This window comes from Sebastes umbrosus, chromosome 13, assembly GCF_015220745.1.
Source record: "Sebastes umbrosus isolate fSebUmb1 chromosome 13, fSebUmb1.pri, whole genome shotgun sequence".
NCBI lineage: Eukaryota > Metazoa > Chordata > Actinopteri > Perciformes > Sebastidae > Sebastes > Sebastes umbrosus.
In genome coordinates, this window is record NC_051281.1 from 18,618,286 (window position 1) to 18,632,956 (window position 14,671).

Consider the following 14,671-nt stretch of genomic DNA (forward strand, 5'->3'; position numbering starts at 1 on the left):
AGTTTAATGTAGAAACAATAAAACACACCCATCCTCAATTCAATGCACTCTGGGTTTGTTGTTACAGTCTCTTTGTTGGCTTTATTTGTTCAGGTACAACCAGTCGTCTCTAATGTTTGCTAACTTCATGAGTCATTTTACTGACTTAATGACATGCTCTCAAAAAGAAAAACCTTTTAGTTGTTTTATAATATCTGACACACTGTCGATCAGTTGTACTCACTTTGTATACGATGTTTCAGTCCTTAAGACCTTCATCCGGTAAAATGCATGATTTAAATCACAAAAGTAAAACAGGAAGTAAACACATAGGACTTGACTGTGGCGCGTTGATGACGGCATTCAGAATTGACTCAGTACGAAATTTCAATGTGCCGCATTATCTCATAATTACCGCCTGTTGAGATATATTTTGATCTGTTAGACTACCAATCCTATAAATCCTCTTTTTTTTGTTACAGAGCTTTGACTTGCGACTTCATATGTGGTAATATGATTTGAATGAATATTGGGTGCATGTTACTAGTCGTGCCCTTGTATAAAGAGATGGAAAGGCTTTTCTGTTTGAGAAAGCTGGCTGCTGCTTCTTCAGACTGCACGGCTCCTTGCTGATGGCTGTGCGTTTTTTTTTTTTTGTATATTCTCGCAGAAAACTGAGGAGAGGTGGAAATAATGTGTCTGATATTGGCCTAAACAAATAATGGACTAAAGAAATTCTCGAGATGGAGGCTGAGCAGACGGAGAGCGCGTAGGGGAGCTAGAGAGCGAGAAAGAGAGAGCAATACTCCATTGTGACTGAACTGCAAAATGGGATTTGCATAAATAAAGCTGAAACATCAGCAGGCCCTTTTACAGCCAACAGCAGGGCTGAGATGAGGGAAGAGAGTTGGTGTGTGTGTGTGTGTCTGTGCACTTGTGTTCCCACCCTCCCCATCTTTTCTGAAATAATGTCTTTGTAGTACTGTTGCGTTAAAAAATTGAAGCCAGTGGACTGGGTTGGCAGCAAGGTCAATGTTCCTCTCCTCTTATTCACACACCTTTTAACCGCCCTCCTCCCATACCATTTGACACTTGCTATAAAGCCTCCCATCTCCCTTTCAGAGGAGTTTGGGTGACGTAGCAGGGAAGGTCTACTCTCTTCACCGCGCTCAGCCAGCGTACGATGGCTGTTACATAAGCATGAAATGAAATGCTCCCTTTTAGTGCCACCCGCATTCGAAAACCCAAATCTAATTGAATTGAACTATTTTCTGCCCTCTTTTCATGTGGAACCTCATATTTATATCAGAGGCAAGAAGCTCATTTTTAGAGCCTCATTATACTGTTTTCCCATTAACTTGCATACACTGCAGCTCCTCGTGTGTGCGGTGACAGACAGTTCAGCGTCTTTACCGGAGATAGAGGAAGAGAAATCTCTGTGATTACCTCTACGTTTTTTTGTTGTGTGTGTGTGTGTGTGTGCGCGCGCGGTGGGCTGCAGTGTGCACGCCTGATGTGTGTGTAAGTGTGTCCTTATGACAGTCATGTCAGCAAGCTCCCCAATTAGTCTTGTTAGCGCGCGAATGGAGGGAACAGGTGATTGACAGGTCCTGCTGTTTGCGTCTGTATGCACGTGCATACTCACATTACGCACATTTGTGTATGATTGGGGTTTAGGTTTAGATAACACCCCTTGAGGGCATACGTGGTCGTTGGGGTTCGATGAGGTAGGAGGCCAGTTCTTTGATATAGTAAAATGAGATCTCCTTTAGCAAACTGAACACATTTTCCAGTGGACTTTAACAGGCCGCCATGTCTCAAGGCCCTTGTGGTACTTTGTCTTGGTCAAGGCTCGTCTCTGACAGTGGAAGAATAATCTCTCCACTCGGACAGCAGAGCCACTGCCCACCCACATCCAACCACAGCAGGTTGGAAACTCACCTTTTTAAACTTCACCTAGTCACCCCATGCCACTATGCTTCGAACAAAGTGCTTTTCACGAAATTCATTTCTGTCTCTCCGTTGTTTTTTGCTTGAAAGGGATATGACGTCACGTTACTCAGACTACAACAATAAAAGCGGTAACTTCCTTCTACCTCCGCATAAACTCAAATGAAGCCATTATATTGATTCTAGCATTAAAAAAATGAATTTCCAAATCGTAAAAAAAATTGCAATACATAGATGAATCAATGTTCCTTTCTTTTTCCTCCCCACCCCTAATTACTGTAATGTTTTTGTTAGTAATGCACCGATACCAGATCGGATATCAGGCCGATACTGACTCAAATACCCGGATCGGATATCGGTGACAATAGGGCCGATATACTCAATTCAATTCGATATTTATATTCCATGTATATGCATTATATACTGGAATTTTAATTGCTGTTTAAGTTTTTTTTTTTTTTTACCAAGTTGCTGGTGTCCAATTTATCATTTTAATCATAAATAACAAATAAATTCTTATCTATGTATTTATTGGTTACATTTTTAAAGTTAGGAAAGCAATGTTTAAGTCAAGTCTGATGTTGCAGTACTCATAAAACAATGAACCCAGTCAATTCCACACAGTGAGGGATACAGCTTATTAATTAAACACTGGTATTGGATCGGTACTCGGTATCGGCCGATACCCAAAGCCCAGGTATCTGTATCCGTATCAGTACTGAAAAAGTCTGATTGGTGCTTCCCTAGTTTTTGTATGTACAAATGAGTGAAACTCCTTGAATGCCATTATTTGAGCAATTATCCCTTCTTGCCCCTCTCTATGACGGCAGGCTTTTTGCCCAACCTTTTAATGTAGCCATTCGGAATAGCTATGAATATCTTCTGTCCTCAGATGTGATTGGACAACATGTTGTATGAACTAGTTTGTTTGAAGCATACCCTGGCCTTTATGTACACTTTAAACCCACACTCACTGTCTCATTTAAAAAACAAAACTCTAAGCACTTGTATTATAACACTGAACTACTGTACACACACGCACCTCTACACACAACAAACAGTGATATCCGTCTGAGAATAACTAATGATAATGTTGAATATAAATGAATAAGAAATAATGTCGTGGGATTATTCCTTATTTCATTGGTTATTTTGGTATTTATACACTATTATTACATACAAAGCATTCGAATAGTGATTTGGAGGTTGAATACCATGGCAACGGTCGAAGCTTCGAAGCATTCGGGTCAGTCCTAGTTGGGAGTTTTGTCCACACTGTCCAGTTTTGCTTTGCTGTCTTTGACATTTTGAATTTAAATGAGGGTTATTGACAGTGTCTTGGTCCAGAGCGGCTGTCTGGCAGGTCTTTTCCACTGTGACTTAAGCAAGTCAGTGCTTCACTTCAATGAGCAAATTACAGTCAACAGCAAAATCAAACGACATCTCTATCTCTCACACATTTTCTGACTTCCCTTAATGAAAAGTCTGCTCTAACAAAAACCCAACTCTAGCAACAACTACTGATCTGACACTAGTAGAAAATGACTGTTCTACTGATAGTGTGAAATTATTTAAAACTCTTAACGTTTATACCTGGTCCATAGTTTGAGCAAAAGCCCTTGTGTGAAATTCCTGTTGATTTCTGTGTGCTGCACATTACTACTGCAGAATTACTCACGTATAATTGCTGTCCTTGTTTTCCACAGTTATGTGTATCAAAGCACGTTGTGTCGCAAAATAGAAACATGTCATTTCACCAGAATAGAGGTCTTTCAAGCAGTTCTGTTGTAAATAAACAAGTCAAATCACAAGTTCAATCAATAATCAGCCCACTGCTTCTCTGGAGAGCCCCCACTCCTGTGTCACAAAGTGTGTTTTTATGTTTAAAGGTTAGTCGAATCAGTGTAATTTGGATACACAAGGCTCCTCTGTGCTTCCCCCTCTGTGTCCCTGTGGAGAAGCCAGCCTCTGCTCGTGTGCAGTAGTGATTTGTGGGCCCTGATGGCTGTAAATCACTTCTCCCGTAGACCAGCGAGAGACGAGTGATGCTGCTGTAGCAGTAGTCGGTGTATTTGTCTGGTTCCCAGTGACACCCCCCTCTCCCCCCTTAAACCCTCCCAAACACTCCACCTCCTTCTCCCTAGGGGAACTCTGGAGCCAGTTACAATGTTGAGTGTTTTGGAAGAGCTCCTAAATATTTTCAGGATGACAATGTAATCTGACTGACTGGGCCGCTCTCTCGAACAGGATTCTCATGCTCAACACATACACACACAAACAGTGTTTTGAACCACAATACTACCTCTTCCACTCTGCCACCACACCTGTGTTTGCTACAGTTACCGTGTAGTGCTGGTATTTATATAGTTAATGTGATGTGACCCCACCCAAAGTCTTAGTAGTAGTATGAAAGACTAACCTGACTGATGTTGGATTTTGGAAGTTTTTAGGCCAATACCAACATTGATCAGGGATGTTACGAGAACCGATACTTCGGTACCAAGTCCATGCCAAAGTTCTGAAAACGTGACCATACTTGTTTGACTAACGGCGTCCCGTCGATGAAATCAGCAGGACGAGAGCTAGTTATCGTTAGCTGCTCCGTGCAGGACTGTGCTACTTACCAGCTGCTAACAGCTAATGTTAACTAGCTCTCCTCCTGCCGATTTCAACACGTGAGGTGCCATTGATTACCGTAATGATGCATTCAGGCTCTATTCAGCAGAAATGAGTATTGGGCGAAGGTAAATTCTAATGTTATCATGTGTTCAAATGTAATCTTGTAAAATGTAGTGTGCAAGAAACTTGAATCCAGTTGTTTGGAGGAGATGTTTTCACAGCAATATAAAATAGATAATAGAGAGGGAATTATGACCTGTTGAACTTCCTAACAAAAACCAGTATGCAAAGGAGTACATGGGATTTATTGTTTTACTTTTGTTTTTTACCGTGGTATCGAATTGGTCTCGAGAATCATGGAATTTCACTGGTATTGTTATCGACTACTTCATTTCTGGCATCCCGACGTCCCTAATAGTGATATTTGAGAGGTTAAAAATTTGATAATATCAGCCAATAGACATCTTTTTACATGAACAATATAAACAATATTTTAGATTTAATTTTTTGATGAAAAACTTTTATGCTCTCAGTTGAACCCAAACATATTTTTGGCATTTTTCTGCTGCAATTTCTTGTTACTTAACAGCCGACATGCCACTATACAAGCTGTTTCGGCCATTTTATCGGTCTAGCTCCATGAAACTCAATGTAGCGTTGAAAGGTGGCAGTGTGTTACATACAAAGTATATTATTGCCGAACTATGGTTTGATACACTGATTCAGTTTGTGCCATTAGCTGTTGACGTTGGTCACTTGTTGTACTAAGAACATGAACAGTGTAGATGGAGAAATTTGATCAAAATCGAAATATGGCCTACTGCAATTTTCAAATAGCAGGAGGTGCAATATTTGTTAATGGCGAAATATGCATAAAAAATACAAATTTTAAGTTAAATATTGTCGTGCTGCAGAGATGTTTTGTGATGCTTTGTTTAATGCAGATCCCCGCAAAAATCGCACCATAATCATTTGAATGTTTTTCAATAAAAATGAAAATAATTATGTAAAATATTATCAGTCTTCTAATATTGCAAATCATATCGCAATTGCATCACCATAAAAAATAATCGCAATTAGATATTTTTTCAAAATCGTTCAGCTCTATGCGGCAGGAGGGTTTTGAGAAGATTCTGTGAGCGTTTTGATACTTCATTTATACTGTGGAAATAATGTTAACAAATGGCTCTGTTTGAAGTGTCCCAGTAATTAACGCTGTTATAAAATCTGTGCTTTCGCTACTGCGACATGTCAAAATGTGAATCCAATCCCGCTGACATGAATTAAAGCTGACCAAAGCCCCTGTGAAAGAGAAAATTACCGACTTTTAACAACCTCCTTTCAAGCCGACACAAGTAGATTGACACTAAAAAGATTTTGGGTGGAGTGTCTCTTTAAGTTTGTTCAGACAGTGGCCCTCTTTTCCAGTTTTGTTAACTGTTCTTTTTCCTCTCTCTTCTCTCTCAACAGTGTGCCCAAGGGCCGTTGAAAGCCCCCTTGGGGGAGTTTCATAAATACACACCGAACAAGAAAAGACTCCTGGACTATTGTTATTGTTTTTACACGCTTTCTCACACACACACACACACACACATACATACACACACACACACACACACACACACACACACACACACTCACGTATATACTCACACATACACGTGCGCACACACCCACCCACACAGACAAGGACATAGAGAGAATGTTGGAGGTCCAAGAGGAGAGGCCAGCGGCGGCAGGTACAGCAGCGACACATTTCAACAAGAAGGAGCGAGGGAAGAAAGAGCGAGAGGAGGCCAAGGACGGTCGGGGAAACCTGTCGAACATCGGGAATCCTGTTCCTGGCTCCAGGAACGTGCGCGCAAAAGCGCCGCTCACACACACCGGCAGTCCTCACCAGCTCATCACACCACCCTGTTCTGTAGTCCTGGGAGCCCCATCAATGCACTCCAATAGGCTAAAGAACTCCCCGTCCACCAACACGCAGAGGTGAGTGGTCTCTCACGCTGACCACCTGTGGGTCCAGTGCTGTGTGATGGTGGTAATAATAATAAGCAAGCACTGGTTTATGTGTATGTGTGTATAAGCGTGTGAGATCCTGATTATTGTTGTAACAGCCTAATCAGCCAAACACTGATCTGAATGTTGATTAAAATGATGCATTTAATCCAGACTTTCTATGAACAGCAGCACAACTGCACCGTGTTAAACAGATTGTTTTTACGGCTGCACAACACTGTTGTCGTCAGTGACACTAAATCAAATTTTTATCCTAGGCATTGTTATGTACTACTAACAGCTGATGACTGAAGTACTCAGTCGTGTGTTTCCACATCAATAACATATAAGCAGGCTTTCCTGGGGGAAGCACAAGCTTCTGTCCAGTACATAAACCTGTTTCAAGTAATTAAAAAAAATCATCTCACATTATCAAAAATGAATAAACATTAGCTGTCAGTGTTTATTAACAGTTGGGAAGAGAGAACAATACAAACACGCAACCCTCTGTTCAAAACAGAAGGAAGTGGGAAAAAAAACAGGTCTGTGTAAAAACATAAACATAGAGGCTACTTGTAATGTATGGAACCATTTTCTGTACAAATTGTAATATTTTCAGCCAAGTACAGATGCCAATTTAAGCAGTCTTTTGGCTGATATGGTTGGTTGCAGAGTGATCGGTGTATCCCTCGTCCCTGTGTTTGGTATGTTGTGATATGAGGTTTCTCATATCTTACCAGTTGCAAGGTGCGTGATGTGCTGAGTTTTTAAATTTGAAAAAGCTGATCAGGAGCAAATCTACAGAGAACTTCAGCCCAGCCCTAAAGCAGCATTTTTTTGTCATGCTTTATTAATCCCTGTGGGGAAATGTGACCCATCCCAGCTATTTAAGTAAAGTGAGCAACCATCTCTAAAGCCAGTGGCTTGGTCAGTCAGGATCAGACCTGGAGGAAACCCATCTCAATTTTAGGAGAGCATGCAATCTCCACACACAAAGGCTGGGACCTTCTTGTTTTAAGGTGTCAGTGTTAGCTATCGTGCAGCCGTGGCGAGTCCTTACCAAGTGTGTATACATGGCATGTGATCAGTAGTGAAACTGAGTCTTAATGGGCACAAACCTGAGCATGTCTCTTTGGCCTTACCTGTGCCATTTAGAGAGCAAGTGTAGGTCAGATGTAATGCGGATCTAAGATCAGCTTCTCCGCTCCGTTCTTTTACCTGAAAGGTCTTGATGCGTGATCCAGAGCTGTTCTAGGGTCAGGGAGTACACTGAGGTTGGAAGTTTTCCCTGCTGACTCATGGTTCTGGAGCCTCTGGAAACAGCTGTCTGGACTGCCAAAATCTGGCTTTGCCTTCTTTTTCTACTAGCTGTGTGTCTGTGAGAACGTACATAAAGTGTGTTAGGCTGCGGCTGTGCTTTTTGGACATGTTGGCATTTGTTTCATGCTACTTGTACAAGTGTGTGTGTGTGTGTGTGTGTGTGTGTGTGTGCGTATGAGGGAGAGAGAGACAGAGAAAGAGATTAGGGTGTGGTAAGGGAGTTCTCTGCCAGTTGGATGTGTCCTGCTTGCCTGAACTGAACTGCTCTCATAACTAGTAAGTAGTCATTTGTAGATGGCTTGTGTCTCTACAGTCTGTGTCTTCAGATTTAACTGTGCACAAGGAATTCCCAATAACCTAATATAGAGTTTAGGGATGCACCGATTGCAAAATTCTGGACCGATATCATTACGATGTTTCAAATAACAATTTGGCCGATAGCCGATGTTTTTGTTTATTTTGTTTTTGCTGTTATTTATTCCCCTTGTGCCATGGAAACAGAGATCTCTTCGTTATAAAAAAATATCTGAGCTGTTTTAAAGTCATTCATTATTTCATTACACTGTCTATGAATGAGCTCAAATTCACTCATACATATTTATGAAACAACCTTTAATACAACCTTCTTTCATTCATTCACATGAAAATATTCTATTTTTTCCCCTTTTTTTTAAATAACTGCTTCAAAAGCCTTTTCAGCTGCTATAGCCTACAATTACCTACACAATGAGAAGAATTATTAATTTAACTAAATTAAATGTATGTCGAAGCGATTAGAAATATAAGCAGTGTTTCTCAGGTATATACTTTGCTTGGGCGGTCCGCCCATATATTAACGGCCGCCTAAGTATATTTGACCACCCATTTTAGCATTTTTCATTTTTATTTTCTTTATCCGTCCGAGAGAACATCTGCACTGCTGCACTCTGCTCACCCGGGAGTTGATCCCAACAATGGGGGATGGACTGCTGCACGGCATGGAGGATGTTCCCACTGTAATGTACTGGGTGCTGTGTCACCCGTCAATGGCCTGCCAGGCTTCAAGTGAAACATTACGCACTCACACGGCTCATTCCCATTCAGACCACAGAGATTGTTTTTAAGAAATCTTGTAAGCTGTTATTTTAGTGCTTGATTCGTCATTGAACATAACAACGTTCTTGTTGCAGATTTTTCTCTGAAACAGTGTAATACTCCCAAAAGGCTGACTTTTCCTTTCACTTTTATTTGTAAACAAAACACCTGTGCGCACAGCACATGACATCGGCGAATGTCATCTTATAGGCTGATGGCAGTCAACAAGGCGAAAATCGTCCGATACCGAAGTTCAGTGCATCCCTACAATTTTTTTTGTAAAAAGTTAAAGTATAGTATATTGAAAATGTCACAAAAAGTCATAGTATAGTATGTCAAAACATGTCATGAAAAAAAGTCATAGTATATCGAAAAATGCCATGGAAAAAAGTCATAGTATAGTATTGCATTAGTATAGCATTTTTTATTTTATTTTATATTTATTTTTAAATGTTTGTATTCATTTATGCATTTATTTATTTATGCATTATTTTCCCTTTGCATTTAACTCTTTATTTATTTCCCCAAACTTATATATTTCTGTATTCTTTTCTTCCATACATACATTTCTTTTTACATTTCTTTATGCATCTCTGCCTCATTTTGCAAATGAGGGGGCTGTCACTCAACGTGTGTCATCATGGGGTCAGCATGACTATATGCTAGCTAGAAAGCTAGTTACATTACTTAGTTAAAGTTAATTTTAATACTATTTTTCCTACATTTAATGGCTCATTTATATATTTATCGAGTTATTCATTTATTCATTTATTTTTGTCAGGTTCCTCCATAAAAAAAAGTCATAGTATAGTATGTCGAAACATGTCCTGAAAAAAATCATTAAGTATTTCGATAAATGTTGTATATAGTATGTCGAAGAGTTTAGACATCCAAACCAACTGCATGATGCTATAATGACATTGTGTTTAACAGCTGCAAAGGAAAAAAGAGGGCAAAAAGAACAATCACATTTCCCTTTCTGTCATCTCTATTAATTATGCCTGTGATCTTTTTCTCTCTCCTCTGTCTATCAGCCCTAAACCTAAGACGGAGGCCATGGTACGCTCACCTCCCGTCATGTCCCCCTCCACTGCCACCCAGATGGACTCTAAAATGCCCAATCAGGGTAAACCAGGGAGCACTGGTAGCCAATCACAGCCCTCACCTTGCGACCCCAAGACTCTGGGATCTAAAGGGGCTCAGAATGTTACAGGGGGCATGGGGCTGAAGAACGGCCAGGGCCTGACCTCTGGCACGAGCTCCAAGGTTAAAGTCAAAAGGGAGAGAAGCACCTCAGTGGAGTCGTTTGAGCAGCCAGAGAGCGGCACACCCACTAGTGAGGAAAAAGGTAAGAACCACGGTAGCCAGTGCTCCTATATCTGTCTGTAATGAAGTACTTCAGTTGTTATGGTTGCTATGCTTCTGGTAATACTACACATATCATTCATTTCCTGTAGAGGCAGTTTATCAGATTCATTCAGCACTGATTAAGGGAGGGAGATTCTCCTTAATTACAGCCTATGGTTGGTTTGTTGCGTTCCTTTTATCCGGTGCCACTGCACAACTTTATTTAGAAGAGTGTTGTACATATAGTTATTTATTTTCTCTTCGTCTAGAGAAGGCAAGAGTCGGACATCTTGAAAAATATACTTTGTAGTCACTCGCACAGATAAACCCAAGCCCACTGATGGTTGTGTGTGTGTGTGTGTGTGTACAGACAGCAGCAGGGTGAAGAGGATGTGTGTGGCAGAAAGGAGGCAGCCGTACAGTGGAGCTGACTGGTGCTCTGGGGGAGAAAGTGACGAAGATGACAAAGGATTCTTCAGTAAGTGTGTTAACGTGTGCATTCAAGCACGCGTAGCAGTCCCTCCGCTGATCAGCTTGATTTAAGGCAGCTCCTCAGTAGAACTACATTACCCATAGGACCATGCTGATGCTAAAGCCATGGTCTTCCCTGTTGTCTCCCCGCAGACTGTAACTCCAGTGACGTGAAGCCCCAAGACTCCGTCACACATTCTACCTCCAACGCCGGACTCAGTCGCTCCTCCACGCCCTCCCACAATACGCTGGGGGGAGGCCAGGGCTCCACAACAGAACCTGCTAGTGGCCAGAAGCCAGGCACAAAACTCGTTTATGTCTTCACCACGGAGATGGCCAACAAGTAAGGAAGCCGAGAGTTACCATTTGTATCTGTCGTGGCTAGTATCTTCCATACTTTTGTAACTCTGAAACTCTCCTCTTTAGCCATAATTTGACATTCAAATCTTGAATTTTTAGTACATATATTGTACATGTGTGTAGTGTTTGCACTGTTGTTTAGCTATGATTTAGTATTTACAGTTGAAGCTTATCTCTACATATTTTAAATATTAATGTGTTTAGACAGGCTAATTAAATCATCTCAATACTTGAACCCTTTTTTTTTTTTTTTTTACATAAGCAAAACATACACCCACAGTGAAACCCTTTGTGGAATTGCAGTTCAAAATTAAATGGAATTACTAACAATGTCAATTGCCTGAAGTATATCTCTGTGCCCCTGTCATCAGTGGTTGTTGTTGTCTTTGATGTTTGTTGCAGCTGTTTGTGTGTATGGCACTAAGATACTTGCCTCCCACCCCTTCTCTTCCTTCCCCTAACTTTCCCAGTTATAGCCTAAATCCATTGTGTGTATCTGCACAAGCATGTGTGTTTCCCAGTGGGAGCACACACTTAGTTTAACACTCTGTTGGGAATTGGAGATCAAAGATGTGGATGCTCAGTGGAAGGTGTGTGTGTGTGTGTGTGCAATAGTTTGCTTAGTCTGTTGACCTTGGTTTTACCTTCATGGTCCCATCTAGTACTCATTCATCCGGCTCACGTCTCTCAAATGGGCACACACTCACACTCGAACACATATTTATTGTGTCTGATGACTGATATCTGACTGTCTGCCTTCTTGTCCTCAGGGCAGCTGATGCAGTTCTAACTGGCCACACAGACAACATCATTGCCTTCCACATGAAAAACATCTCCAACAGCAAGGACAAAGCTCACCTCCTCCTGGTATAGAAATGCACAGACTTTTTTTTTTAAAATGCCCATATGCTTTCATACACCAAATTCTCAAGAGTGTCCTAACTTAATCATATTTCTATCACTCTCTGTTAAAGAACAATGCAGCAAACGCCCTCCGAAATGACTCCAAGCCTCCCCAGCAACCCCCGTCCCATTCCCAAGATCAGAGCCACCAGCCTGGATCCAAGCCGTCCTTACCTGGCATGGGAGAGCCAGCCCCGCCCCAGCCTTCAAACCAAGGGAGCCAATCTGGTGTTCTTCCGCAGGAAGGGTCATCCTCTGCAGGCATGGAATCCAAAAATCTTCCCGGCAGTAGCCCCAGTAACGCTACAGCTCAAGTTGACCAGGCCCCCGTCACCCAACCTGAGGCAGGCCTCAACCCTCCAACAGCAGGTGAAGGAGGGCAGGGTGGAGGCTCTAGTGGAGCAGGTCTGACACCCCAGCAGCAGCAACAACAGCAGCAGCTGGCCCAGGAGCTGTTGAACATGGAAGCCAACACAGAGGGTCTGTCCCAAGAACAGTTGGAGCATCGCCAGCGCTCCCTGCAGACCTTGCGAGATATTCAGCGCATGCTTTTCCCTGATGACCGTGATGCCCCACAACCTGGGCCCCCACAGTCCCATGGTGGACCCCATGATGGAGGTCCTGACGGTGCACCCCGTAGGTCTGAGCAGGGCCCCTTACAGGCTATGATGGCGCAGTCTCAGAGCCTCGGACCACCAGGTGGGCCAGGAGGACCTCGTCCGCAAGGTCCACCCTTCGGCCCGCCCCATGGTCCACCCCACGGTCCCAGGGACATGCCCCCGTTTCCACAAGATGAAATGGGTCCACACATGGGGGGTCCAGGGGGCTGTGGAGATGGAGACCAGATGACCCCAGAGCAGGTGGCTTGGTTGAAGCTACAGCAGGAGTTTTATGAAGAAAAGAGGAAGAAACAGGAAATGCAACACCGGCCACTTCCTCCAGACATGATGATGCACCCCCACGGTCCACGTGGCATGATGCGAGGCCCCCCGCCTCCCTACCAGATGGGCCCAGGAGAGATGTGGGGAGGACCAGGTGGTCCACCAGAGCACTACCAGGAGCGCATGAGCATGGGCCCTGGGCCTGGCCCCAGGGGTATGCCCCCACATATGCAGAGGATGCCTGGCTTCTCTGGTATGATGAATCCGGAGATGGAGGGACCCCCAAGGCCTGGAATGGGCTGGCCTGATGACATGCCTCCCCGGATGGGAGATGGACGAGGCTTCCCTGGAGGACATGGGGGAATGTTTGCTGGTCCAGGGGGTCGGGGTGAGCGTTTCCCAAATCCTCAGTCAGTCCAAGAAGCAATGTTCCACCAAGGTATGGGTGGAGAGAAAGGCATCCCTCCAGGGATGATGATGGACATGCAAAGGATGATGGGGCACCAAAGAGGTGGAATGGAACCCGGTAATGGTATGGGCATGTTTCCCAGAATGCCCGGCGATGGTCCTATGAGTCCATCCTCTAGGCTCCAGGGCATGGGGGGAAGGGAAATGGGGCCTGAGTTTGGCATGGGGCCCGGCCCTGGACCAGGACCTCATATGCACCCGGCCAAGCTACGAGATCCCTCCATGAATATGAGTCCTGAAGAGATCATGAGAATGAGAGGAGGAGGACCTCCAATGGAGAACATGGGTCCACAAGGCCGGCCCATGCAGGGTCCTCCCTTCCCTGAGCAGTCGCAGCCCGGAGACTTTCCTATGGGGCCTGGGCGGCCCTTCCCAGGGGGTCCTGGAGGAATGAGGGGGCCGCATGGAGACCAAGCCTTTGGTCCAGAGCACAGATCTACACCAACAGGAGGTAATGGCCGTATTAACCACCTCCCCCCTGCTGGTGGCCCTTCACAAGGTCAAAGGGGCCGCAAGCCAGCAGATCTGAATGTCCAAGCAGGAGGGGGGAACTCTCCCAGTATCAACCCACTTAAGTCCCCTCCTCTGAGGCAAGTGCAGTCCCCCATGATGGGCTCTCCCTCTGGAAACCTTAAATCGCCTCAGACACCGTCCCAGCTGGCTGGCATGCTCACCGGTCCCACGGGCCCCAACGCCCCTCCACCTCCTCCAGCTTCAGGACCAATGAAATCTCCCCACTCCATGATGGGATCAGCTGGTGCCTCTCCTGTTCATATGAGGTCTCCTTCTCTTCCTAACCCCTCTCCAGGATGGGCATCCTCACCAAAACCACCCATGCAGAGTCCCGGAGTACCAACTCAGGGTGGCAAGCCTCCCCTCAGTATCACCTCACCAAACATGATGGGAGGCATGGAGCAAGGTATAACAATCTCTTTCTACCATTTTCTGTGTTCAGCAGGGACCCCTGTCTCTGCTTCTTCTTTCATATTTAATATATATTTATCTTTTTTCCAGTGCATATTTGTTAAAGTCAATTCAGTTCATATTGGGATGTCTTTTGTAAATGGTTTGGTGTTTTATTTGAACTACGTTTTTGTTAATACCACATATAAAATGTTTGCCCCTTTTAGTCTTGCAAATAGAATAGATTTGGAGGCTAATTATCAAGTGCATCTCTCATTCAAGTTAACACATCTGTATGAGGGGTGGGGTTGGGCTGGTTATGGTCCAGTGGCTCCCCCTTGTGGCCACAGAATTTAGATCTCACTGAGCCTCAAGTACCACACACTATTGCATTACAT

The 14,671-nt window shown here is 43.7% G+C and overlaps 1 protein-coding gene across 5 annotated transcripts in view; it reads left to right on the forward strand.

Annotated features, from left to right (window-relative positions):
- Positions 1–14,671, forward strand: part of bcl9 (BCL9 transcription coactivator) — a 32,740-nt gene that overhangs the window by 15,096 nt on the left and 2,973 nt on the right. For 4 of the 5 annotated variants that reach the window (XM_037789117.1, XM_037789113.1, XM_037789115.1 and 1 more), the window contains exons 3-8: positions 6,019–6,537; positions 9,975–10,288; positions 10,658–10,765; positions 10,912–11,101; positions 11,889–11,985; positions 12,093–14,289. In XM_037789117.1, the coding sequence (XP_037645045.1) occupies positions 6,251–6,537; positions 9,975–10,288; positions 10,658–10,765; positions 10,912–11,101; positions 11,889–11,985; positions 12,093–14,289 (3,193 nt within the window). In that variant the 5' untranslated portion in view covers positions 6,019–6,250. The remainder of the gene's footprint in view (positions 1–6,018; positions 6,538–9,974; positions 10,289–10,657; positions 10,766–10,911; positions 11,102–11,888; positions 11,986–12,092; positions 14,290–14,671) is intronic. The other variant, XM_037789114.1, reaches the window with a different exon arrangement.